Consider the following 26852-nt stretch of genomic DNA (forward strand, 5'->3'; position numbering starts at 1 on the left):
AAAAATGTTTGTTACAATATATGCTTATGATGCAGATTAATTAATTGCTTATTACCAGCGACAGGCGATTTGCGCGGAAAAAATAGCAAATTGTGCGGAATTGCGCGGAACTCTTTTTTCAGTGCAAATCATGTATACCTGCCCATAGGGGAAAAAATAGCCAATTGCGCGGAAAAAAAGTTCCGCGCAAATCGCCTGTCCCTGCTTATTACTTGCACTAAGCACTACACATGTTACACCTCCAAACCTTTGATTTTGAGTATTTGCCATAGAAGTAGTAATGTAACAGGATTAAATACCATACCAATGGGTTTACACAATTTTATTGCACTGCACTATAAGCACTAAGCAGGCTTCACTCATCACCTCCGTATGTGTGCAGTGCAGGGTGTTAGCTTGCCACCAGTCCACCCTTTATTTAGGATAGGCAGATTGCTTCCTGGACAAAATTAATCCCTGTGACATACTAAATTATAAAAAAATAATGCTTAAGTTCTGTGAACCAAAACAAGACCAGACAAAAGAATTCAAGGCTATAGCAATAGCTATTTGAACTGATTGAACCCCCAGAAAGGGCAGATGTTTGGTTTTGATTGTCGGGGTCAATTTTTGGAAAGGCAGTTATGGTGAAAATGACAGGCATTTGTCAAATCCCCCATGTAGCTAAGACCCTGGATCAATGATAGATTGACTACCACTCTTTTCAAAGATCCTAATCTAAGGTTCGAGTGATCAGCATGATGTGAAAATTCTATAGAATTCCGATCCAGTCTTTATCCCTGTTCTTTGATAATCTATATGCAAATACAAAAGAATGGTGTAACATCTAGTACAGGACAATACATTCAAAAATATTATAGTGCAGAGCAATACTTTCAAAAATAGTCTAAACCAGGCCTTCTCAACTAGTTTATTTGAAGTGCCAACTGGAAAATTTTAGTGATCATGAAGTGCCAACATGTCCGACGAGGTAGCACTTGTACAAAGCGAGTAAGGTGCAATGGTGCTTTATTGGGGGTCCAGGGGGCAGCGCCCCCAGAAGCTTCTTGATTTTGAGGTTTTTTTTTAAAAGGCCTAGATTGGGAATTTTCACCTCTTTTTGTTCAAGATTTATGTGAAAAAATTATTAATGCGCCACTTCGACTGACTCCAAGCGCCACAAGTGGCGCGTGCGCCGCCAGTTGAGAAGGCCTGGTCTAAACCCATCGCTATGGTAAATTAATCCTGTTACATCGCCTCGGCAAATTGTTCAGATTCAGCATATATACAAGCATTTGCTGAGAAATACAGGCAGTACTCTATTTTGTCCCTAAGTGTGACAATATAAAATGGATTTACCAATGCTGTGACAATCCAATATGCTGGGTGGCATTTTAAAAATTGACATACTGTTTTTCCTGCACATAATTTTTTTCTAAACATTAACATTTTCAAAGCATCAATATTGGAGCAATATGAGGATATGTATTTAGCTTTAAATCCATTAAAACGATGCGTCTGACTTGACTCGCAAATATATTTGAACCCCTTGAGATGGTTACAAAAACATTGTTAAGGGGTACTACACCCTCAATAAATTTGTGTCTATTTTTGCATTTTTCTCAAAAACTAATAACACATTGGTAACAAAAGTTACATTATATTATAGGGCAAGGAATCAATTACTACACTGAAATTTCTGTGATCCAAGACAAGCGGTTTGTTATTTATGATAAGAAATGAGGTACCGCAAGGATGTACCTCATTTCCTATCATATATACCGAACCGCTTGTCTCGAGTCACTGAAATTTCAGTGAAGTAATTGATTCCTTGCCCTATAATATACATAACTTTGTTACCAGTGTGTTTTATTTTTGAGAAAAATGCAAAAATCTAAATTTACCACAGGTGTAGTACCCCTATAACTCAACTCCTTCTAAAATGTTCCTATGCATGTATGCAAGCATAAGATGTAACATCTTGTGCACACATAACTTGGCAGTGCAGTCAGTTATCAAGATTCGCCATTCTGTCTGTCTCCCTGTCGCTCTCTCCCTCATTACTCTCTTTATTTCCTTATCCATATAGCTCTGTCGCTCTCTTTCTCTCTGCATTAATTTGCTACATGTATCCGTATTTCTATCTCTCTACCTTCACAGTCTCAATCAACGCTGTTTATACTGAGCACCTCGCTTTACCCCCGTATTTTTTTTAATTTGTGTCCCCGTCAACTGGGTTGTTTCTACTAACTTTTAAAAAAAGGCAGGTAACCAACCATTCACTCCCTGTTCATTTAGTGTGGAGACCAGAAGTATGGAAACTCCTAGAACTTTTTTGTGACCTTCAAGCTGGTTGAATGTCAGATTTGGACCACCCCGGGGGGGGGGGGGGGTACTCAAGTTTGGTTTTGGTAGGGACGTGCGCTGAGAATTTGAAAGTGGACCCATAAATATACCAATTTTTCAAGAAATTTGAACCCAAATTGTCTTACTTTTCACAAATTTTCCCAAAATTTTGGAAAATTTTGAAAATTTTAGCTAGATTAAGGAAAAATTGGGCTATTTTCGAAAAAATTGAGAAAATTTTGAAAAAAGGCTGAAAATGCTAATCATGTTTGCGGCACATCCCCGTATGGTCATTTGTACTGAGTACCCCCCCTCCCCCGGGATCACACACTCGGTATTGTAGCTCATCACATCAGTTTTAAAGATGTATCCACTTCCATCACCCATGGTTTTGCTACTGGGAATGTTGCAGTACATGTATATCAACCGTAATTACCCACCCCAAAAGGTGGTTGACTTGACAGTAAGGTTATCCCACATCACCTGGTATCACCCTTCACTTAATACATATCTTCTGGGACTGTTTCATTTACCTCGCATCTCCAGTCAACCCTTTGCTCAGTATAGAAACACATGATGTCTCTCACACTTCTCTTTTTAGCTCTAATTCTATACAATTGTCCCTCCTATCAGTTTCTTCAATGCTTCTCGCTTTCTATCTTCAATATGTCTCTTGTTCTGTTTGTCTCCTTACACTCTTACATACAAATCACCATGGCTGTATGCATCCTTTGTGTTCAAACTGATTTGTTGATTTTTACCGTGTCGTCGCACTCATCGCCTGTTACTGTAAATCGGGATATTTTCGCTGTGTTAATTTTTTGCGATTTTATCAATTCTGGACAGTTCAGTGGGTGTTTAATTCGCATTTCCAAATAAATTCACATTAAATACTATGTGTAATAAATATTTTTGCAGGGTTAAAAATTTGCACTGCCTATTCGACCTTGAAAAGTGCGAAAATTCAACCCCTGTGAAAATTTCCCGCTGTGCAGTACCTGAAGTAATAATATGACATTGCATAATATATTGTAGGAGTGAATGACATTGAGTTATTGACTGAGCATCCATTGCACATACAAGTTATGCAATCTTCCTTTATCCCTTATAATGTCATACCAGCAAATAAGAGTAAAATAATTGGTAAAAGGTAGGAGATTAGTGTTACCGCATGGCATAAACTTTTAGAGGTCTGCAGAGGACTAAGAAAATATGTAATTATATTATGTATTTTAAAGTCAATATAAAATGGTTGATAAATTGAGGATATACTTGTAATATCCTCTTTTTAAAAATATCGACAAAATATGAAAACAACTGACAGGTTATCTCTATTTTAGAGGTCTGCCGAGGACCCAAAATTGTGTAATTATGAATTCTGGCTTTTTTTTTTAAGGTCATTTTACAATATCAATAAAATATGAATAAAATTGACAGAGTACCTCCGTTTTTGACATTTAACATTCCCTGTTGGATTTGCACAGAATTCTTTATGCCTGGGCTTTAAGAATTCAGATTTGTCTTGTCATGAAAAATGCTTATTCAATGTAGGGGTTACTGACCACATTAATAAGTCAATATTCTAACAGTGAAAAATATACCATGTGTGGGGAATAGTGTAATTAACAGATCTCGGAAATATCTCAGGCCTACAAAAATGTAGCAATTTTTGGTTTTAAAACTGAATTCAGTTTCTTTAGTCAAAATTTTCGCAACTCAATTTAATTTTTTGATATGATTTGATTTGATTTGTTGGATTTGACAACCCTGGATAACCCAAGAAAGCCTCTATTGAAGCTTATTTCCATCAAATTTCAGCATGTTTTTGGTACTTTTTGCCCAATTTCACACACATTTTCATTTTTTTTTGGAAAGTGCAGTCTCATGCCTGAACACCAAGCACGCCATGTGAATTTCACTCGTTGGGGTTTACTATATACAAATGTATGCAACACCCATTGGCAAGACTATGTATCAAATTCATTGTCTGCCACTCCTCCCGCATAACAAGTCTGTATACTGTACCATCCCAGCAATTTCCGGTACCCATTTATATACCAGGGAAGAAAGAGACAAGAGAGGTTAAGAGCCTAGTAAGGGGCCACAACACTAACACAGCCACTGGGGTTTGAGCCCTCAAACCTTCTATAACATGTGTGATGATGAGTCCGAATGTATACATAAGGCCAACATGACCACAGATGATATTGTGACTTTATTGTCCCAATAAAGTAATGTACTGTTGATTCTCTTTATATATTACAGGTCCCAGTATACATGTACAGAGTGAAGAGAAAATACTTGCCAAGTCACCTGATGTAGTGAGTATATCAATTGATATCAAGGAATTTAAGTTAAAAGAAGGAGGACTTTATTAGTCTGTACTGCTATTTGAATTATCTTGCAATGCTTTCGGTCTCTGACTTCATCAGTCCTGAAGGCAGAGACACATCTGATGAAATCTTGCCCACTCAATATATTATGAATTCCGGTAGAAGATAGAAGCCTATCTACTTATGAGTACCATATATACCTATATTAATTAGTGCTATTTATGCTCTTTATACATGTAGATTTAAAAGGAATGTAATTTTAGAAGAAGTCGACTTTTGTTTTCTGATGAAAATATTCAATTATGGCAAGCCTATATTAAATTGTAACATACATATAACTGCACGATCGACATCCATGGCTATGATATTTATAATATTATTTTTAATTGCCTTTTGTTACTACAGAGTGGTCCATATGAACTACAATCTCCAATGGTAACGAGATTCAACAGATCATTATGGTTAACAGCAATTATACGAGTGGAACAGAAAAAAGGTAAGGCAGGCGTGTGTAATGTTTGTAAGCACTGGCAAACAAGGACACAACATACATACATACATACATACATACATACAAAATGCTTATATAGCGCTGCTACATAAAGAACGCAGCGCTGAACAAGAAGAACCATAATAAAACTACAAATATGAGAACCTACAGGCATGTATATAAGACAAACAAAGTCAGTTAAGCAGGAAACAAATGTGTTTTCAATGATTTCTTAAAAGCAGGTAATGTGGTAGACTCTCTGATGATGACAGGTAGACTGTTCCAGATGCGAGGAGCTGTGTAAGAGAATGTCCTTTTTTCAAAAGATATTAGTGTCTTAGTTGAGTTATGTTCAGAGAGGCGAGTTGTGTCTGCTGCTGAGCGGAGACCTTGACGGGTTGGAATGTGAAGAGAAAGACATTGCGATAAGTAGTCCGGTGCCGTCCCATTGAGGCATTTGAACACTAGCACCAAGATCTTGAAGGTAACTCTATCCTCAACGGGCAGCCAATGTAGTTGGTGTAAATAAGGCGTGGCATGATCTCGTTTCAAAGCTTGGCAAATAACTTTCGCGGCCCAGTTCTGGATCCTCTGTAACTTCTGGATGTCAGTTTTGGCTGATCCAAGAAGGAGTCCATTGCAATAATCCAGTCTGGAGAGAATAATGGCGCAGCGTGACGAGATGGCAGGTGTCATAGTCCAGGAACCTACGTATACTGCTGAAATATTGCGGAGTTGGAAGTTTAGGTTTGTGCAGAGAGATTTTACATGTGAAGACATGGACATTTGTGAGTCAAAGATGACACCAAGATTGCGAACACTGTCACTAGGAGATATTATAGCGTCCTCAACTAGCAAAGAAATAGGATACATGTGGTGTTTGAGATGTGGTGATGTTATAACCATAAACTCTGTCTTGTCATCGTTTAGCTTGAGCATGTTGTTATTCATCCAGTTCTTTATGGACTTGATGCATTCAGAGAGCCGGTGAAGCGAAGAAGCTGTGGAAACATGATCTTTTGGGTTAAAGCCAACATAAAGTTGTATGTCATCGGCATACATATGATACAATACATCAAACTGTCTTACAATACTGCCTATAGGAAGAGTATAAATTGTGAACATTGAAGGTCCTACAATGGACCCCTGAGGTAAACCAAACTCAATGTCATGAGGGTCAGATAGCACACCATTTATGCACACCCTAGTTGTTCTACAGGACAGATATGACTGGACCCATCTTAATACTCTACCACGAACCCCAATTTAGTCAGCCAGTCTCTTAAGCAGCACTTTATGGTTAACCGTATCAAAGGCACTGCTGAGATCCAGCAGAACCAGAAAGACGCCCTGATGTTGACACATACATTTCATGATGTCATCTTTCACTTTGTACAAAGCTGTCTCCGTACTGTAACACAAGAAACATCTTTGATATAAAATTGGATGGTATGAACCCAATGCACAAATTTATTGGTCGAGCTATGAGTTTTAAAATATTGGGCCGAGGCGTGAGTCGAGTCAATATTTTAAAACTCATAGCAGACCAATAAATTTTGCATTAGTGAAAAAACTCATCAATTTTATCATTATTATGTTTTCAGAATCTTTTTCAAAAGACAAAATTCAAATTTTTTTCAATTTTTTTTTTTTTCGTGATTTTTTTGGGGGTCAAAATCGACTGATCTTACATGTCTAGAGCAACAAAAAAAAAAAAAAAAAAAAGGAAATTTTTTTTCCGGCCTGTTTCCAGACATTTTTGGCCCTACTTCCGGAATTCCATAAGTTTCCGTAACGTTTCCGTCAATGGGGATCCATTTCGCCAAAATATATGACGATTCGTAGCGATTCTTAAGTCTCAAAATCCATCGTAACTTTAGAACGCATTATAAAATACATTCCATTAAAATAATTACAAATCTGCACTTCCCAGAGACCAGTACCAACACTAGAGGGAAAAAAAATTGGGAAAAAATCCCTGTGTCTCATGAAGATACGTACTAGTTCCGAGTTGTTTCTCAATTGCGAAATGGTATACTTGTATTAGGAGGCTTAAAAATATGAAGTAATAAAGTGTTTATAATGATATTTTGATAGGCAATAAACTGATAAAGTAAGCGTAACTTAAGCTACAAAAACAGAGTGCAAGCCTGCAGCCAGTGCAAGAGCCAAGGCAACAGTGCAGCTATGCATTTGGGTGGACTATATTTGCCGATTTCATAAGCTTATCTAAAACCCTACCTTGTCTGTGCTAACATCATTCATACCTTGCAGAGTCTCAAATAGTTCAAAAAGTGATATTTGGCACTTGGCAGGTATAAATCCTCTGGTTTGGTCAGAAAATTTGATCATTTTTGATGTCCGATTGTGTGAGCTTGCCGAATTCTGCAGCTTTTACGTAGTGGTTTAGCACCGGTTTTTACTAGTTTATTGTACTTTCCAAGGATATTTCAATAAACCACATTAATTTCTTCATTTCTTAGCAGCTGAAACATGCATTTAGTACACCACAACGTTGATTTTCAAGTCTAGAATCATGAAATTAAACATCTCTTTCCACGTCCGTAGAAAATCAAATTCTCCCGGTTTGACAGCAAAATAAACAAAATCGAGTTCATGAATGAATAGTCTCATACAGTGCATTTGTGTTCTCTATTGATCACATACGAACGGTCGATTTACAATACGTTAAAATTGGCGGCAATATCAGCGATTTTAAAAATCACGGGGGATTGGGATCCAGATGGCGCTAAAATTGGATCCGAAATGCATCCAATATGCTATTTTTTTGACGTTTTAAACTGTGTGGAGAGGTATAGGAAGCAAGATTCTGAAAACATAATAATGTGTAATAGCGGACCCAAAGGATCTGTGGACGTCCATGGTTTGTGGACAGCGTTAACAGTTTGAAAGGAGTATAAAAACAGATTATTAATAACAAATGCAGTTGATGATGTAGGCCAGGGTCAGTCCATGCTTAGGTAATGAAAATACAAAGGGAACAAGTTGGTGCAGGGGTTGTTTCCTCGCCTTGTACTACTGGAGTCCTAGGTTCAAGCCCCGGCATGCCCAAGGACTGTGTGTACACTTGGTTTTCTCCTGCTTTCAAAATCAGTTATTAGTTGTTTGGTCATCAAAAACTTCCTTCACTCAATGGAATTTGGGGAGCTGCACAGATAATTGATGGATGTTACAATCTGAGTGACGATAGGTTTGCGCCGGGTTCGGCTGCACCGGCCTAGTTGCATGCAATCTGATTCTGATGATTCACCAGTGGCAGCAAAATTACAGCGCTTTGAAACCTATTTAATTTATTTATTTATTTATCAAGAACAATCATATTTAAATATGGGTCTGTCCACAGTTGGATAGAAAACTCTTAAGTGATGTATATCAGTCCACATTTGCTATGGTGGTTATTACACATGTGTGTAAAGTAATATTCAGATTTCCTTTGACAGCATAACCATCGCGTATACGCACGCGACGTCAAGCGCATGCATTGGACCTTGTGCAAAATAATACTGGCGCTGGACTGACTAGCAATGCACGCTTAATTTGTAAAGGAAATCTGAATATTACTTTAGTGCTGTTGTGGGCATGCATTTTGTCAACAACATATGTTGACAAGACGAATATCCTGACATGTTGACATAAATTTAGAGATGTCGACATCTTGAAAAAACAAGTTGAGTAAAACCAAAAAACCTGAGGCGTGCAGTACTGTATTATAGTTTTACCCATTTTACTGCATTACTGATTGCTCAAACGAGTGGTATGTGAATTGCAGATCCAGCATTTAATATATGTGTACATCCATATCAAAACGATGCACTTGTCGGCTGCTACATGTGTCTCATTTCACATAATAGCTAGGAATAAAAAACTGAAGTCACTTAAGTTAGGAATACAGAGAACATATTCGTAAACTATGTGACATGGGGATGTTTTGAAGTGACGTCCACTTGAGATGAGTCTGGTATTTATTCCTAGCTATTATGTGAAATGAGACACATGTAGCAGCCGACAACAGTCGGGAAGCCAGTTGCCGTTTGACCCGTGACCTTACGATTTTGTCACGTGACATACTCGCCAGAAATGGCGGCAAATTCAAGTGAAAGTGACCTCTTCAATAATGCATCGAATGCTTCAATTACTAGATAATTCTCTGAAATTCAGTGAAATTATTGTGTAAGGGACATTTGAATGATGATATTTCAAGAATTAGATTGAAAGAATTCAATGGCGTTTTGGTAAAATCGCGATTTACTATGCCAAAATCGGCCGTTTTCGGCAGTGAGTGACGACAAAAACACAGGAAAATCCTTGTAATAAGTTGTCGGTTAACACGTCCATCACTAATTTGTTCATCAAAATGTAGTTTTATACAGTACTTAACTTGTGTGTGAAGGGGAATACGCAAAAACACGCTATACGACCTGTGGCAGATTTAATATCTGACAAAATATCGCCGTCGTCTGCAGCAGCGTAAACAAAATGGCGAACGGCGAAGCTTGTTGTTTTCGTACATTACGGGCGCACAGCACCAAATATAAACTCATGGCCTCTCTGGCCTTACGTAAAAAGTACGTTGAAAACTCGATTTTAGCCCCGACAGCGGCGTGTATGAGTTGGAGTAGGTTGTATGAATTTCATAAATTTACTTTTTTACTCACATACGACCACGTAGGTTGGTCTATATGCCTACTGGGCTATTCAAGGTAGGCTTAGGGCTAACTGTTTTCACGGCCGCTATAGCCTAATAATACTAATAGGCCTACAACTTTCAAATGCGGCACCGGGAGGGGTTAATATTAGTAGGCCTGTATTTTTGATTTGTTCATGTCACTTTGAATATACAAATGTACGCCTACCCTAAAAGTGAGAATATTAGGTCAACTGTTTATAGGCTATAGGCCTATTACCCCTCATAGTATTTTTGTCTTTGTCAAAAATATATATGAAATAATACTACTAAATTTGCTGTCAGGAAAATATTCTGATCCTTTTAAACTGGTGCTGGATTCACACTTTAGAAGAAATTAATTCAACCCCCCATCCACTACCCGGTAATATCTAGTCAAAAAAGAAAATGAAGCCACTACTCTCTCTCCCGACTTCTTCAAATTTGTAAATGGTTAAGCAGGCTCGTAACCAGGATTTTTTTTTGTGGGGGGGGTGATTTTGAAAAAAGTTGACGGGGAGAATTTTGAAAAGGTGGACTTTTTGTTCAAAATTTTGACCTTTTTGACCAAAAATGCACAAAGAAACTTATTTTTTGCCTCGCAAATCAACTGTGTGGGTAAATATAGGCCTATGCGACGTTTTTTTGGCATTTGCACTTTGGGAGGGTTAGGCTAGGCCTATACGGGCGTGTGGTGCAAATGGACTGTTTGGGTAAAATATAGTCCTATGCGACGTTTTTGGCATTTGCACTTTGGGAGGGTTAGGCTAGGCCTCACAGGCGTGTGGTGCAAATGGACTGTTTGGGTAAAATATAGTCCTATCTGACGTTTTTGGCATTTGCACTTTGGGAGGGTTAGGCTAGGCCTACAGGCGTGTGGTGCAAATGGACTGTTTAGGTAAAATATAGTCCTATGCGACGTTTTTTGGCATTTGCACTTTGGGAGGGTTAGGCTAGGCCTACGGGCGTGTGGTGCAAAGGGGCTGTTTGGGTAAAATATAGGCCTATGCAACGTTTTTGGCATTTGCACTTTGGGAGGGTTAGGCTGAGGCCTACTGGCGCATGTGGTGCAAATGGACTGTTTGGGTAAAATATAGGCCTATGCAACGTTTTTGGCATTTGCAATTTGGGAGGGCTAGGCTAGGCCTGCGGTGCAAATGGACTGTTTGGGTAAATATAGGCCTATGCGACGTTTTTGGCATTTGCACTTTGGGAGGGCTATGCTAAGCCTACGGGCCTGTGGTTAAGCTAGGTTCAAGGTCCACCCTTGTTTCTTTGACAGATTTATGAATTATAGGTTAGGGGGGCACAATAATTTTTTGAGGCAACCCAAAAGAGGCAAACAAATTTTGGCAGGTCAAAAGGAGCTCAAGCGGGAAGTGCAAGCAATTTTTGGCTCACATTTGGCACCTTTATACTCTAAAACCACATTTGACCACAAACAGATTCTGAAAACATAATGAAAAAATTGTATGTTTTTTTTTTTTTTACAAAATTTACTGGATTTGCCAAGTTTTAAAATATTAGACTAGATGTCTCATCCAATATTTTAAAAAGACCAATAAATTTGTGTATTAAGGCGCAAAACCAATCCAATTTTATATCAAAATAGGATCATTTACTCATTTCCCCATATCATGTTATTCCTTTACCCTTTGACTTCATTGTAGTCAAATTTGACTTCAACAGTAAATCTGACTGCTTGCAAATGAAATGTACATTTTAATGAAACACAATGACTACAGTTTAGTAATACAACTTACAAGGCATTTATTTGTAGGGCATTTTTATTTTTATACAATATTGCACTGAGGTCAATTCAGTTCCACAGCTTTAACAGAGTTAATTTACAACATTTTACTTTTTAGGACACTCTGTTCATTTATGAAAATTATAGTATTGGGATTAATTCTGTGACAGCCATTTGCAACCTGGTTAGGATTACGTTTGGGGTGCTGATTTTGAAAAAGTGGACTTTTTTTCAATGGGGGGGTGCGATTTTGTGAAAAGTGGACTTTCTTACCAACATTTGGACCTTTTTTGTAAAAAGTAAAAATCCTTATACTTTTTTTGCTTGCTGCGCTCTCAAATTCTGAAATTTTGGGACTTCTGGTATATTTTTCCAAAATTAGGGGAAGCACCCCCTCCGTGCGTCGGGCTTGCCTGGTGGACACAATTGCCTGCACAGATGTCCATCTGTTTATTTTGTAGTACCGGTATAATCATGTAATATAGTTCTGTTAATTAGAACATGCAATGTGTACTGCAATTATAAAATTGTATTTTATAATTGGAAATTGCATATTTATTATAATTCCAACATTTTATTGTTTAGAAGAGGCAATTTATCAAAATACGAACACACAACTATATTCTTACACCTTACTGCGTGATACACAAAGATATTGTGCGAGGCGATAGCAGCATACGATATCTTTTAAACCAGGCATGGGACTACGCATTTATAAAAAAAGTCTGGAAAAGCGCGTAAAATTGGACAAGAACACCTGAAAATGGGCTGACAATAAATAAAACTGTGGGAATTTTTACATCAAAAAAGACTGGTTCCAGTATTTCCACTGGAAAATCCCATGCCTGTAAACTCACAGCGAGACCAATATCTTTGTGTATCGTGTGAAAGGATCCATACAATTTAAAATTATTATGCTTTGAGAATCTGATTTTATATAAAAAAATTAATTTTTGGTCAAAAACATGATTTTTGGTCAAAAATGTGATTTTTTTGTCACAAATGTGATTTATGATCAAAAATATAATTTTTCTTCAAAAGTGTGATTTTTTGGTCAAAAATATGATTTTTTGGTCACAAATGTTATTTTTGATCAAAAATATAATTTTTCTTCAAAAATGTGATTTTTTTGGTCAATAATGTGAAAAATTTTAATTTTCTCAATTACATTCTGTAACTGCTTAAAAGTTGGGTCGCTAAATGGTATTTCAATATCTATACGCTACATGTATGGTGATCGTGGACTGCAAGCTGATGCAGAGACCTCCATGTTCAGGTGTAATTGGTCGCCAATTTCAGTTTGAGGGCAGATATCCAGAATAATTGGTTTTTAAAAATGTGTATTTTTAAAGTATAGGATGGAAGATTTTAAAAGCATAATAATGATTGCAATAGGATAATCATAGGATTTGAACTGTTCATACATGTATGAGACCAAATTGTTGACGTGCACACACAATTGCTGACAGACACACACGACTTGTGATGCCATAAGACCTAATACCAGATCCAGAAACACTAGGGAGTTTTTTTTCACAGAAATCCCATAAAATGTGATTTTATGCTTCCGTCAATTGCAAGCCCGGCTACCAGGGACCCGGGCACTGTAGACACAATACCCGGGACTGTCACCCTGAAATTACCAGAAAGTACATCCCGGTACCGGGGACGGTACCGGGACTGTACCAGGATGTACAATCAGTCGTCCCGGTAGCGGGGCCATGAAAATACTTAAATTTTGGATTTGCTGATTAAAAACATTGAAAATTAATACAGCACTTTGAAACCCGGCTGGCATGGGCGGGGACAGTACCGGGGGTTTCACCCACAATTTGTGCCCCGGTACCCAGAACAATACCCGGGGCATAGCGGGGATTATTACAATTGCCTTTGGTAATCTCCCCCGCTACGTCCCCGGGTCCCTGGTAGCCGGGCTTGCAATTGGCGGAAGCATTACAGTTTTTGTACAGTGAGATTACAGGCTCTACCTATGACAAAATCTGTAAAATGATGGTGAGGTAACTCCATTTGAAATTAACACTCCCTGTGTGGGAGATTACGGTCATATCTTCCAAAGGGGGTGTATGGATTTCAACTGGAATAGCTCAATAAAGGATCTGATCAAGGGTGAAAATAAGGAATGATGAACCAGGGGCTAATTTTTTACATAAAATGGCCCCTGGTTCACTTCATTCAACATGGAACAAGGGGCCACTTCTAATCAACAAGGGGCCAATATTTGTTCTGAATAAGTTCATCATGCATTAATGGCTATGGAATTGAATTTTTGGGTATAGTGACCAGGGGCCAGTTCCTGAAGAAAAGTGTCCCCTGGTCACCTGAAATTTAGATGGGACCAGGGGCCATTTCAGGGTTTCTGGGGGCTAACCGTCTCCCATCTCCCACTTCTTGGCTCCACATCTTAAAATCAACATTTGACCTTGTATCTCATGTGTGGAAATTCTCAAGCTTCTACTAAAAAGTGCACAATCCTTCAGGTTAGCAACTGTACAAGTACACAGAAAGTGCTATCTGATTTTTTTATAACATGGTATCAGATTTGTATTTTTCTAGTACAGAATATTTATAGTCCCTTCACCAGCTACATTAACTGCAATATTTAGGTTTGTTTTTTCTTTGTACGTATTGAAATAAAAACTTTCTGTGTGAATTCCCATGTGGTAAAACATGTGGCAACCTCTTGGTCTAGCACGTGAAAAACCTGAAAACACACGTCCAATGCCCTCTGCAATCTCTCCTGGTTTAGGGCACAACCGGCCCCTCCACCCCCTTCAACAATGGCGACGGTAGATCCTGTGGGTCGAGTATGAGAACAAATGGCAGTCGTCTCTTCCGCGAGAGAGCATCCAAGTATTGTGGTAGGTTTGCCTGTAAAAAATGATAAATATACCCCAGTAAATAAAATGATGCAGTATTTGAGACCCGAAAAGGGGTAGGAGTAGCATAATTACTGGGACTATCACTAATCACTAACACTGAGTGGGAGGGAGTAGGCAGGGAGCACAACAAGCACTGTACACAACACAAATAGTTTGCACAGCAAGCCAATTGTTTTTCACTTTATCACTCTTAATCGTGGCTTAAGTTACCATCACTCCCTTGCCCCTCCCCTTCTTTTCCATGCTAGTTTTAAAATTATTATTTTTGCTGCATTTATATCCATGACAATATGGAAAAATTAATATCCATGCTTTGTGAACAGGCCTCAAAAGTGTGTGTCTGTCAAGGATTTAACAATCAACAAGTATGCGGTAATGCCTAGATCGATTCTACAAATGGTCCATTCTGGGTCACAGCCTTTTTTGTGTCGCAGACCATTTGAAAATGGGTCGCGAACAAAAACCTTATAGAAAAAACATTCAGGTAAGATTATAAACATAAAACATCAAAAATAAAACAAAAGTGACTGGAAATTCTTGTTTATCAAACTGTCATTTTGCAGGGCAACTGCACCTTCATAGTGTGTAATTCACTGATTTCTCACACTTGTACCAGTAAATAGTCAATGGAACAACTCACACTTGTACCTCTACCCAAACCTGAATATTTATTCCACAGTATGTTTTGGGTTGCACCACACTGATGTAGAAATAAGGGCCCCTTGTTAAAAAGTTAGGGAAAATCTGCCTGTTATTTCTCAATTAAATTTCATTTCAGTTATAGTAAATCAGGGTTAATAATTTCAGAGAGAATCCTAGAAACCATGAAATTCTTTGCAGGGATTTTCTTGAATAGATGTACGAGAATTCAAAGAGATTCTTGTCAACATTACAGATTCTGGTAAAATTTCAGAATCCAATGGATTCTCACAAGATTAAAATAAATTCTACCTGTGGTAATTTCTGACATTAAAGTACAGAGGAAGTCAATGTGTTATTTTACGTACTGCTCCTTTTAATACACATACCGTACTGACGCGAGTATAGTCCCACCCCGTTTTTGGGTGAACATTTTTCAAAATTGGGGGGGGGGTTGGACTATACTTGAATTTCAAAAAAAAAAAAAAAAATTTGTATTCACGTCAAGTATCAATTTTCATATTAAAAATACAACACATCTTGAATTTGTTTTTGTTTTTTTTTGTTTTTTAGGTCAACCATGAATGATCCTAGCATTTAGGTCAAGGTCCTGGGACACTCCAAAGCCGAAAATGTTTTTTTTTTTTTTAATTTCTGAAATTTTTTTTTTTTTTTGGGGGTGGGACTTTACTCGAAGGTGGGACTATACTCGCGTCAGTACGGTAATTGAATAAAACTTACTGGCTGAAAATCAATGAAAGATGCCATTCCTTTCTTCACTGTAGCAATATGAAAGGCAGTGCTATCAGAACCACATTTTACACTTTGTTCATCCACATCTGAAAAAGAGATGACAAAAAAAATTTAATAATTAACCTTGTTTTTAATAAACTGGTTTGGACAAAAGAAATTTGGGTATAAAAGATTTGCAAACCTGGGAGTGGGAGAAAGAAATTAATTCTCTTTTGGCTGGCAGACAGGAAAAACAGCATGGAGCATGTAGGTAATGATGGTCAGGTCAACCACCTAGTTAACCAGCATCTAGCATTCTGACCAGGCTTAATCATACAATTACTTAGGAAATAAAATTCCATACATATACATGTCTCAAAGCTTATGAAGATTTTAAATCCAATGTGGAAACAAACAAAAAGTGAATGTGCACATAAAATGAGCAAACGTGACAACTTTGAGACATATTGAAATATCTGGAAACACCTTACTTAGTTTGGTGTTACTTTTTTTGCATATTATTTTCTTACCTGTATCCATATTTCTTGATTAGAATGTGCACCATTTTGCTGTAGTGAGCTGCATGCAATGATCCTCCTTCTTTAAGTTCATCCACAATAGCCAGAATGCCAGATATGTCCTAAGTTTAATTTGAAAAAAAGTAGACTGTAAGGTGAAGCGGAGGAATGGTACGGAAAATAATTGTGCATTGAAGTTTTGTTTTTTCAATGACAACCAATTGTATCACAAAATGCTTATAAATTTCAAATATCCTGCACTTGAAACGGCACATGCAAAAACAATTCAATGGATCTACATGTAGCCTGCCTTTGATTGCAATTGTGGATAGGTATTGATTGATATGAATGAATTTCGATGCCTCATACTAGTTAGCAGTCATCTACATGACAGCATGTTATCCTCTTTACACAAGTTTACAGCAGCTCTTTACCACATGTGGTGTGCTCATAGCAACCAACTAGCTAGACTGCACAGTGCACATGTAGACATTGGAGATCGGGTAGTTGTTAAAAATTCTACAGCCCAGCACGCTGATTTATACTGGACGAGATTGGATGACTCACAAATATTCAAGGAAACAAAATGAAAAATGATAACAGGCATGTATATCTACCACCCCCCCCCCCCCACGGTGGGGGTGGGCTTTGGTCCAAAATTTGTTGTAAACTTCCACTTTTCACAAAATTGCCTCACCCTGGAAAATGTCCACTTTCCTGCAATTCAGCACCCTAAGATAATCCTACACCTCTGTGGCTTATCATCATAGGGGCATACTGGAAGGGGAAATCTCACAGGAATATTGCCAAAAATGGCTTGTGTACCCCCAATCATGGTTGGTGCCCTCCATAGGATCACTACACCACTGCTGCATACTTACAAACTGTGTGTCAGGCATTTCCACATCTATTATCCTGTCCTTTGCTTCACTCACTGTTGTCTTCTTTGCTTGTGTATCATCAGGTTCCATGATCGAGCCACTCAAGTCAGTATATCAGACAATACCTTCTCCCTGAAATGTCAAGGCAATAATGTGTGTCAATGTCACTTACTTCTATTGTCTTCAGAAATTAGAGCCAATGTAGAGAAGGAACAAAAGGCCTACTGAATTTTAGCACAAGTTCAGGAGCACTATCTTCTTTTTAGAGAACGCTGGGGATCAGGGAATAGGCTATGACGGTATCAACCCCCTCCCTCACCTTTTTTTTTGTTGCTCTTTTTAATTTTATGGTGAAATATCATCATCCAGTCCACTTCCAGAAATGTTATTTAAAAAAAAAAATTCCCCCTGGCAAAATCCGGATTAAGAAAAAAAAACCTGGAAATCTGGCAAAAACCGGAAAACTTGCAACACTGAAACAAGCTTTGGAGCTTGACAACAAAAAGCGTCTGATAAGGTGCCACACATGAGAATGCTTTTAAGGGGGTACTACACCCCTGGCCAATTTTGTGCTTATTTTTGCATTTTCTCAAAAATTATAGCACATTGGTGACAAGTCAAGATATGCATATTATAGGGGCAAGGACTACAACTACTGTACTGAAAATTCAGCAACTCAAAGCAGGTAGTTAATGATTTATTGATCAAATATTGGTTTTCCCTCATTTTGAGTGTAACTCCACAACGGTTGTCTATGCTGACATAAAATTTCCAGTGCAGTAGTTGCAGTCCTTGCCCCTATAATATACATATCTTACTTGTCCCCAATGCACTATAATATTTGAGAAAAATGCAAAAATATTGAGTTGTTTCTCACGCAAAGAAAATGCATAGCGTGTTGTGATCGACGGAGAGTGCTCAAAATGGGTTGAAGGGGAATCTAGTGTGCCACAAGGCACGGTCACTGGACCATTAGATTTGATAATCAAATTCTAAAAGTATAATAAACCGGATAAAATAACTAATCATATATTTCATATGGTAAGCTTACGGTACATTTACTGCTGTGCATGTGCATGTGCGAATGCAATGTCAAATGAGAGCGAGAAATACATCAAAAATGTCTTGGCAAAGTAAATAATTCTTGATCATCATGAGAGAATGTGCAAACTTTCTTCTGCGTACCATTGCATCACCGTACTTTTCAGGTGGAACAACACGATCGCTCAACTAAGGACGGTGATTGGTCAAGATATTTTGCCTATAGCATGCACGCTAGCATCTATTTCAATTCTTTTTGATTACATTTTGTAGGCCTGCAAATAAGGCCGAATTGGTCAAGCTGGGAGATTCATTGCAGAGTGTCATTGCACACTCTGTGCTTGTTCATCGAAAGACAGCCTAGGCTAATAGAAATTGGCACCACTTTCGTGGCGGGTTGTTGTCTTTAATTCTGTGGTTGTAGACCAAATAATAATAAAGTATCCATAAAACATGTATATGTCCGGCACTTCAACAGGGTGATTCTTTGTTGGATTATTTCCTATGACATCTTCTCATAATTTATTCAGTCTGAAAACATAGTCATAGAGCGCTGTATGGGCTGGCAAACTATGTAGGCCTAAGCTTAAGCTTATCGTGTGTGTACACGTTGACGCAAATTCAAGAAAGTAGAAAACTTGGAAGTATTACTATATATCTCCTTAAATTTGCCTCTGTATTTTGCAAACTAAAACAAGAATACTTTATTAATATACGAATATGAGAGTAGGCCTATGACTGTGAATTAATTTAGATGCCAAGTGTTAAACCGGTGCTTGCAAAGTTATGAATGAATGCTGTACAATGATTTATACTCGTCACATGTGTATCGCCATGGTCGGATAACGTAGGCCTAATTCAGCTAATTGCATGCTTGTCGTGGGTCGACCTTGATAAAAATCCTGGGCGTTTGTGGGCCGAATGTGGCAACCAAAATTTTACGGTCTACCTGGGAGAAACCGATTTACGATAACTTAGATGGTCTATCGTATCGTGTGTGATACGATATGTGTGATACGATATTTTGGGTCCACCTGGTGTCCTGGGATATTTTTCTCCCAGCTTGACCCAAAACGTGCAAATAAGCAACATTCAATTCCATCCATTATTCATATTTATGCTTGCATGACGACAAGTCATGCACATTGACATTGTGCAACTTGCAAGTCACAGTGTCAGTGTGAGTCACTCACTGAAAACGTGAAAAAATCTAACTCGAAAACGAATAATTCATCGACGTTCATCGCAAATTTATAAATTCACGATCGAGGACAATTTATAAAAGCACAAGCTGAACGTATTCCATACAAACTGGATGCATTTCATGTTTTTATACGCACATTAAAATTTGTTTGTGTGCGCAGTGGTGCAAAATTCGTCACCCCTAGTCATTTCACGGTAGCCACAGACAAGCCTCAGTCATGTCAGTAAACAGCCAATTATTTCATTTTTCGCGTGGCGTCCGTTGAATATTTTTTAATAATTATGAAATTAAGACATGTTTCAATCAAAATTTCTATAAATCATAGTACTGACACACGCTATCGACCTGTGGCAGATTAGGAAAAAGTTTCATCATGTTCATGTTTTTATACGCATAAAGTATAATTTGCGTGGTGCGCAGTGGTGCAAAATTCGTCACCCTAGTCATTTCACAGACGAGCCTCAGTAACAGCCAATTATTTCATTTTTCATGAGGCGTCCGGCGAATTTTTTTTTTTTTTTCGTAAATTAAGACATGTTTCAATCAAAATTTCAATAAATCATAGTACTGACACACGCTATACGACCTGTGGCAGATTAGGAAAAAGGTAAATAAAAGTGACAGATCAAAAACTCACCTGCGATGCGGGCCACTAATCAGTGCTCGAGGGATGCGGTTACTGCCTTAGAAATGAACTATAATTATTCATAAGCTGTATCCTTATATGGCGATCCGATTCTGAAAGTTCCGCGTCGATTGGTTATTTTTGACCTGAACTATAGTAGTAAAACTACCGCCCTCTATTTAAGGCGCCAAAACAGCCTCGACTCTGACCAAAGGGGCGAAGTTCGGCAAGGGGCTACGTCCATGTTTAAGATTTGCTCGAAATCGTGAACTGGCTTCCCGACTGACAAGTGCATCGTGTGGAAGTCACTTCAAAACATCCCCATGTCACATAGTTTACGAATATGTTCTCTGTATTCCTAACTTTAAAGACTTCGGTATGATTTGATACCGAAGTCACTTGAGGGAATACAGAGAACATATTCGTAAACTATGTGACATGGGGATGTTTTAAAGTGACGTCCACTTGAGATGAGTCTGGTATTTATTCCTAACTATTATGTAAAATGAGACACATGTAGCAGGCGACAAGTGCATCGTTTTGATATGGATGTACACATATTAGGATGGGTTTAATTATTTTGTGATTAATGTGAACAAATTTGAATGACACCCGGCCCCACTACCCATTCTGAATTTATGTAAGGAAATGATGCAAGAAATCCAACTACTGACTCGTTAAGCACTCTATGGAAATTTTGTTACATATTTAATACTGATGACATCAGTGTACGCAAAAAAACCCATATTGCTGCTTAAAATAATGTTGCAGAACTTTTGCTTAAATACAAAGTCCTTGTTGACTAGTAACATAGCTTGTAACACTATCAAGGATCATGGCATCTGCAGGATTCTGCACTCAATCATGGCATCTGCACTCAGCATTTCCAGTGGTGTACCGTGGCCGCCCCAACCCCGGGGGGCTGAAGAAAATTTAATTTTGCCGCCCCTTCCTCAAAAGCCCGAAAAGCTTGACCCAATTTTTTTCTCGGTCGTTTGAAAATAGTGAGGAGCAAAAAAAAAAAAAAAAAAAAACGGTCTCAGGCGCTAGCGCCCTAAAAGCAGCACATTTTGATGTAGAGTACCATTTTTTCAAAATTTTTGATGCTTTATTTTTCCGCCCTTTTTATTTACTAATTATTTTTCTTTTTTCCGCCCCTGTTTTTGCCGCCCCTTTTTCTTCCGCTGCCCCTTCATTTTGGCCGCCCCCTTGCTTTTACCCGGGGGGGCTGGCACCCCCAAAGCCCCCCAAAATATGCGCATGATTTCAGTTTGTGATTACTAACTCTGCACACTTTATCTTTTGTATTCACAGCCGCTAGTTTTCAAGACAAATTTAATTTAAGTGTAGAGGTCAAAGGTCAATGTGATGACAGCACCCTAGAAATATTAACAAAAACCAAAGCCAACCACTCAAGAACATTATCATGTAAAAAGGTGAGTTTATAAAGATATGTCCCCATTGAGAATAATATCAAGGGTTTACAACCAGAAGGCTCTACCTGCAATAGCTACCCCATAGATATTTTGATAATTTCTGTATTCTATATTGTACATATATTAAAGTATGACACTTGGCAGCTATTGCATATAGGACTTTGTTGCCCTAAACCCTTGATTTATTTCTTCATCTTAATCTTGTTGCTTGTATCAACAAACTATTAGACACAATTGGTCAGGATTTAGTTCAATCTGGTAGCTTTGACATGACAAAACAGAAGGAGCTTGGAGTAGGTTATTCCATCTGAAATCCATACACCCCTGTGGAAGTTGATACTGCTCGCAATGCCTCTCATTTTCCAGTTGAATTATATGCTCAATCTAGGTGGACATTTTGTTCACATTTCATGTTAAAATCCAGCTGAAAATGGGAAAATTGCGAAATCCAGTTGAGTGTTGTATGCAACTGTTTTTGGTTGAAAAATGCTGGGTCTGGAATGGCTAAAACTTGCATTTGGTTGGAATTTCATAGGGGAGGTGGTTTTCAAATGGAATAGCCTTATATGGCTACATATCCATATTGGTTACAACACTTGTAACCCTTGAAATGACTTTACTTGGTGATGTATGTATTTCCATTCAAAGAGCTTATGTGTGTGTGAAATCTGAATGCTACTCTGAAATTTATCCAATTTACTTGACAAATTACAGATAATCTTTAGAAAGTTGTGACAGATCATTGATATATAAAGTCAATCTTGAGTGAGTGTATCACCAAAATTTTGTTTTCTACAATTTTTGACCAAAAATCACATTTTTGACCAAAAGTCATGTTTTTGACCAAAAAAAGATTCTGAAAACATAATAATGATAAAATTTGATGGTTTTTTCACCCAATACAAAATTTATTGGTCTCGCTATGAGTTTTAAAATATTGGACTCGACTTCAAATAAATTTGTGTATTGGGTTCCAACCATCCAATTTTATATCAAAATTTGGAAACCAATTTTTTAATGATAGGCCTCAATGTAAGATATAAATACAAGACGAATAAAGCAAACCACCCACCTTTAATTCAAACAAAGCATTGACAATTTGACATACATGAAAGCCTGAAAATACTGTCCTCTACAGCTGCAAACCCCCATAGCTACATTCAACTAAGAGCCACCTTCTAATATAATAAACGTCTGAAATAAAGAAACTATTTTGTGTCTAGATTTTGAAATCTTTGCCAGATCTAAACATACTATGTTATTTTTTCCTTACAATAAACCAGAATCTAACCATGATCTGATTTGACACTTTGTGTTGTATTTTTATCCACAGGGTATCGAGTGCAATGAATTACTACTATTATACATTGGTACCTTCGAGTACACCAACTACATATTCACTATACATTTCTATGATTTAGAAGACATTACAGCCAAAGTCACAGAATTGGATTTCTATGTAAGTTGACCTATAATGTAACGCCTTTCTTACAGTGCCTCTGATTGGTTAATTACATGATATATTCATCTGAGTAACCAATAAAAATGCAACATTATCAGCTTTACATACAGGTTTGGCTTTCTGTACACTAGACCAGGTGCTTAACATTGCCTCCAAAGGACTAAACACTTTCATGGCTCATTTTCCTACTCTAAATGTACCACACAGGGAAAACAGACATCTACATTTATAGATGTGATGTTACTATTTATTGTGTTCAACATGACATTCATTTTTATCCTCAACACAAAATCAGCCTCTTGTCAAGACTTCACTAAGGGATTTAGACAGCTTTATTCCATAAGCTGCATAATCCTGTCTTGATACTAGGCTAACCCCGAGTATGTTTACGTGAAGGTAATGCTCTCATTTTGTTTGACAGTTAATATCACAAACATTTCTACAGTGTATGTCTGTGTAAATTTCAAAATTAAGAAGTGAAATGGAAAACAGTAAAATATTTAATTAAAATTCAAAACTGAGCAAAGAAAATCGCAATGGTACTTGTGGTTGAATAATTTTTTTCTACTCAGTAATAAAATTAAAAATTGCATTGCTGGTTCATCATACAAGTACTGCATTTGATTATTTTGGATATGGATATGTAAGGGCTCATATTGAAATTCCCTTACACAGGAAGGTGTGCGCCATCCTGCAGCTTTCCTGTGCTAGCCTTCTTTTGTTAAAATCCTGGGCAGGGTGTATCACTGATGCATATAATCCATCCGTTTTATGACCGAGCTTTCCTGAGGGCGCGCGCTTAGCGAGGGGAATCCTGCCTTCTTTCTGTGTGAAAACGTGGTAGGGTATTTCAATATGAGCCCTAAAGAAGAAAACTATTAACACCACCTGTCAATATTGATGGATATTATCCATGTGATGCCACGATCTGATGAAATTAAGATACATGTTTGTTGAGAATATTGATTTTCACATTGCCAAAAGTGATAGCTTTTTATATTTTTCTGTAATACTGCTATCATCAGTATAAAATTTATGGACACAGGTCAGAACATCAACAAGGCCTTCAATATGAATAATTTTGGTATACGAGTGGATAATTTTAGTTTATCCTGAAGGAAAAAGGGGGTTCAAAATGTTTTGATCTGTTCCCATAAATTTTGCACTGGTTATAACAATAAAATAGTTACATTAAAAAAAAATAGTTACGATTATGGTGCCTCATTGATCTTTTGATTTGTCCTTTAAGGGACCATTTTGGTTGGGTTTTGGTACAAAAAGGGTCACTTAATAAAGATAAGCAATGAAAATGAATTATCAACATACAACTTATTCTGATCTGTGATATTGCGTACGTTGAAATATTAAATACATCTATCGGAATAATGTGCATATTAGAAATTAATGCTTGTTTAATGCTAGAAATTTTACTGGCACCCACATAAAATGATAGAACATGATGAATTAATACATTATTTTAATATTCTTGAGATGTAGGCAACCATTCAAATTAGGATATGTAGGGTTTTAAAATCCTACTTTTACCATGTTGAAAATAATAATATCTTTGGTGTGTTTTATTGTTTTATCTTATTTCTGTATTTTGCAGTTCCGGTCATACAACCCATCTTTTTCAAATATGGAAATATGGTTCCGATTTGTGTTCTTGGTGCTCAGTTTTATTGTCACAGTAAGTTAATTATTTCCATTATATTAAATGTGTCATTTGACTTAATTCCACATCATCACCCTAATATGTGACCATCCACACTACAAACTGGTTGTAAAGTCGGCATTTTCCATTTTGAGATACAAACAAAAACAGTATATGGATTTCTATGTAAAATATAGTAGGAATTTGACCTTTGATGAACCATAACTCCACTTCCAGATGTCAGATGAAGCTGGTTGAGGTGTCATTTTAAAGCTGAAAGTGAATTCTTTCAAAATCTGCAATAAACAGAAAATGACCTAGAGCCGACTTTACTACCACTTTGTGGTGGATGGTCACATATGTGACCATCCACTGCAAATGGGCTGTATAAATTCAGCATTTTCACATATTGGACAGACACCCTCAAAATAAGCTTTACATTGATATACATGTATAATGCATGTTGCCTGTTAGTAAGGCAGTAAAAACTATATTGAGAAATCCTTTGTTTTCTATTGTTCATTGACAGGTTCAAGCTTTTGTTTTCTATTGTTAATATTCAATAGGCCATATGATAATTTAATTTCTGATGATGAAACATGTTTGGCCCAGGTTGATACACATGGCAGTGGGGAGTTGATGGCAAAAAATTATCAATTTGGCTTAAAAGTGATAAGATTATGGTGAGGTTTATGTCAAATAAAGAGTATTGCAGAATTATGATACATGATTATGATATAATAGAGTTTAGTCATTCCAAATAGGCAAACCACATAAAATGCTTATTGGCATAAAACTCCCTAAAATTGAGTCTTGCACAGTATATTGTGCCTCAAAGTTAAAAATGATAGATTTATGTATATATTAATCTTTAGCTGTAAATTTCTTTCTTTGTACTGAACAAATTGAATTGCATCAAAAGTGGGACAACTGCTGCTGTTGCAGAGGTTATATACCTGGCACATGTCCAAATGACCAGAGTTGAGTGTCCAGAGAAATATACTTGTGAAGGAACTTGCAGTATAGGCAAAATGGTTGATATCGATACAACTCTTTTCAGTTTACATGCCAAACCCTTCTCAGTTACAACAAGCACTCCAGTGGCTTGAACTTTACCTAACAGGATCTTAAAGGAGTATTTCGTGATCCTAGCATCCTCTATTTATGTCATTTTTCATTAGATATTCACGAAAAAAACCTATTCCCAAAATTTCAGTTGATTCCGATTTTGCGTTCGCGAGTTATGCATGATTATGTGATTACACTGCTCCATAGACAATACGTTGTAAGTTCGTTCTGGTGCACCAGAACGAAATTCAAATTTCACGATATCTGTGCTAAGCGAATTAATCTGCAAGAAATATTTTGTACATAAACATTATGTAGCCAGAGGTTTCCAGTGATATAAAAATCTCAACTTTTTTTTTTTTTTTTGGGGGGATGAGGCTGTGGATCACGAAATGCCCTTTTAATTAGCAGAAATTTAAATAATTGAAGCATTAAAACATAGGTCGTATGACAAGATTTATACTTTTAATTACTGAGTAAACAGAAGTTAAAATCCATCAACTTTTATGGGTTTTTTTCTTTGCATTACAGTGTATGTTTGCACACTCACTTCGGAAATTCACCATGAGGGACTGGTCAATAGAACAAAAATGGATGTCGGTTCTTCTTCCCTTGTTACTTCTCTATAATGGTAAGTAGTGTCTCACTGTCAGGGATCGGTCAATAAAATAGGGGATTTATGGTGCACTGCGCCAAAGCCACAAGGCTTTTACAAGGGCTGGCTCGAAGCCCTGTGCATATGCTCTGGATATATGACACACCAAGTGCAGGCACAGGGCTGTGCATGACCTAAGACCTGGGAGGATTTGAGTAGTTTCACTTCCTTCAAGTTTGTAAACAAAATAATTACACATTAGTTCATTCAAACTACAATATATGCATTGTGCTTGCTTCAGGATACACTTTAGAGTTGTCTCATCTTTTCATTCGCTATCTTATTTTTTGGTGAATAAGTTTATGATTCTTTGACTTGAAAATGGCTGCTGCTTTGCAAATGTTCTTGCCTCTGGTAATAGCATTAATTATTGGTTTTGCGGTTATAAACCCAAGTTTTGGAAGAACGGCAACTGATGACTGCTATGGGACAGACTGCTATGTAGATATGGACTA

General features: G+C 37.4%; 1 protein-coding gene across 2 annotated transcripts in view; it reads left to right on the plus strand.

The window, feature by feature from the left end:
* Nucleotides 1–26852, plus strand: part of LOC140156878 (transmembrane protein 181-like) — a 73745-nt gene that overhangs the window by 19307 nt on the left and 27586 nt on the right. For both annotated transcript variants that reach the window (XM_072179890.1, XM_072179891.1), the window contains exons 3-8: nt 4591–4646; nt 5064–5154; nt 21437–21558; nt 22892–23017; nt 24630–24710; nt 26274–26373. In XM_072179890.1, coding sequence (XP_072035991.1) covers nt 4591–4646; nt 5064–5154; nt 21437–21558; nt 22892–23017; nt 24630–24710; nt 26274–26373 — 576 coding nt within the window. The remainder of the gene's footprint in view (nt 1–4590; nt 4647–5063; nt 5155–21436; nt 21559–22891; nt 23018–24629; nt 24711–26273; nt 26374–26852) is intronic.

This window comes from Amphiura filiformis, chromosome 7, assembly GCF_039555335.1.
Source record: "Amphiura filiformis chromosome 7, Afil_fr2py, whole genome shotgun sequence".
Lineage (NCBI taxonomy): Eukaryota > Metazoa > Echinodermata > Ophiuroidea > Amphilepidida > Amphiuridae > Amphiura > Amphiura filiformis.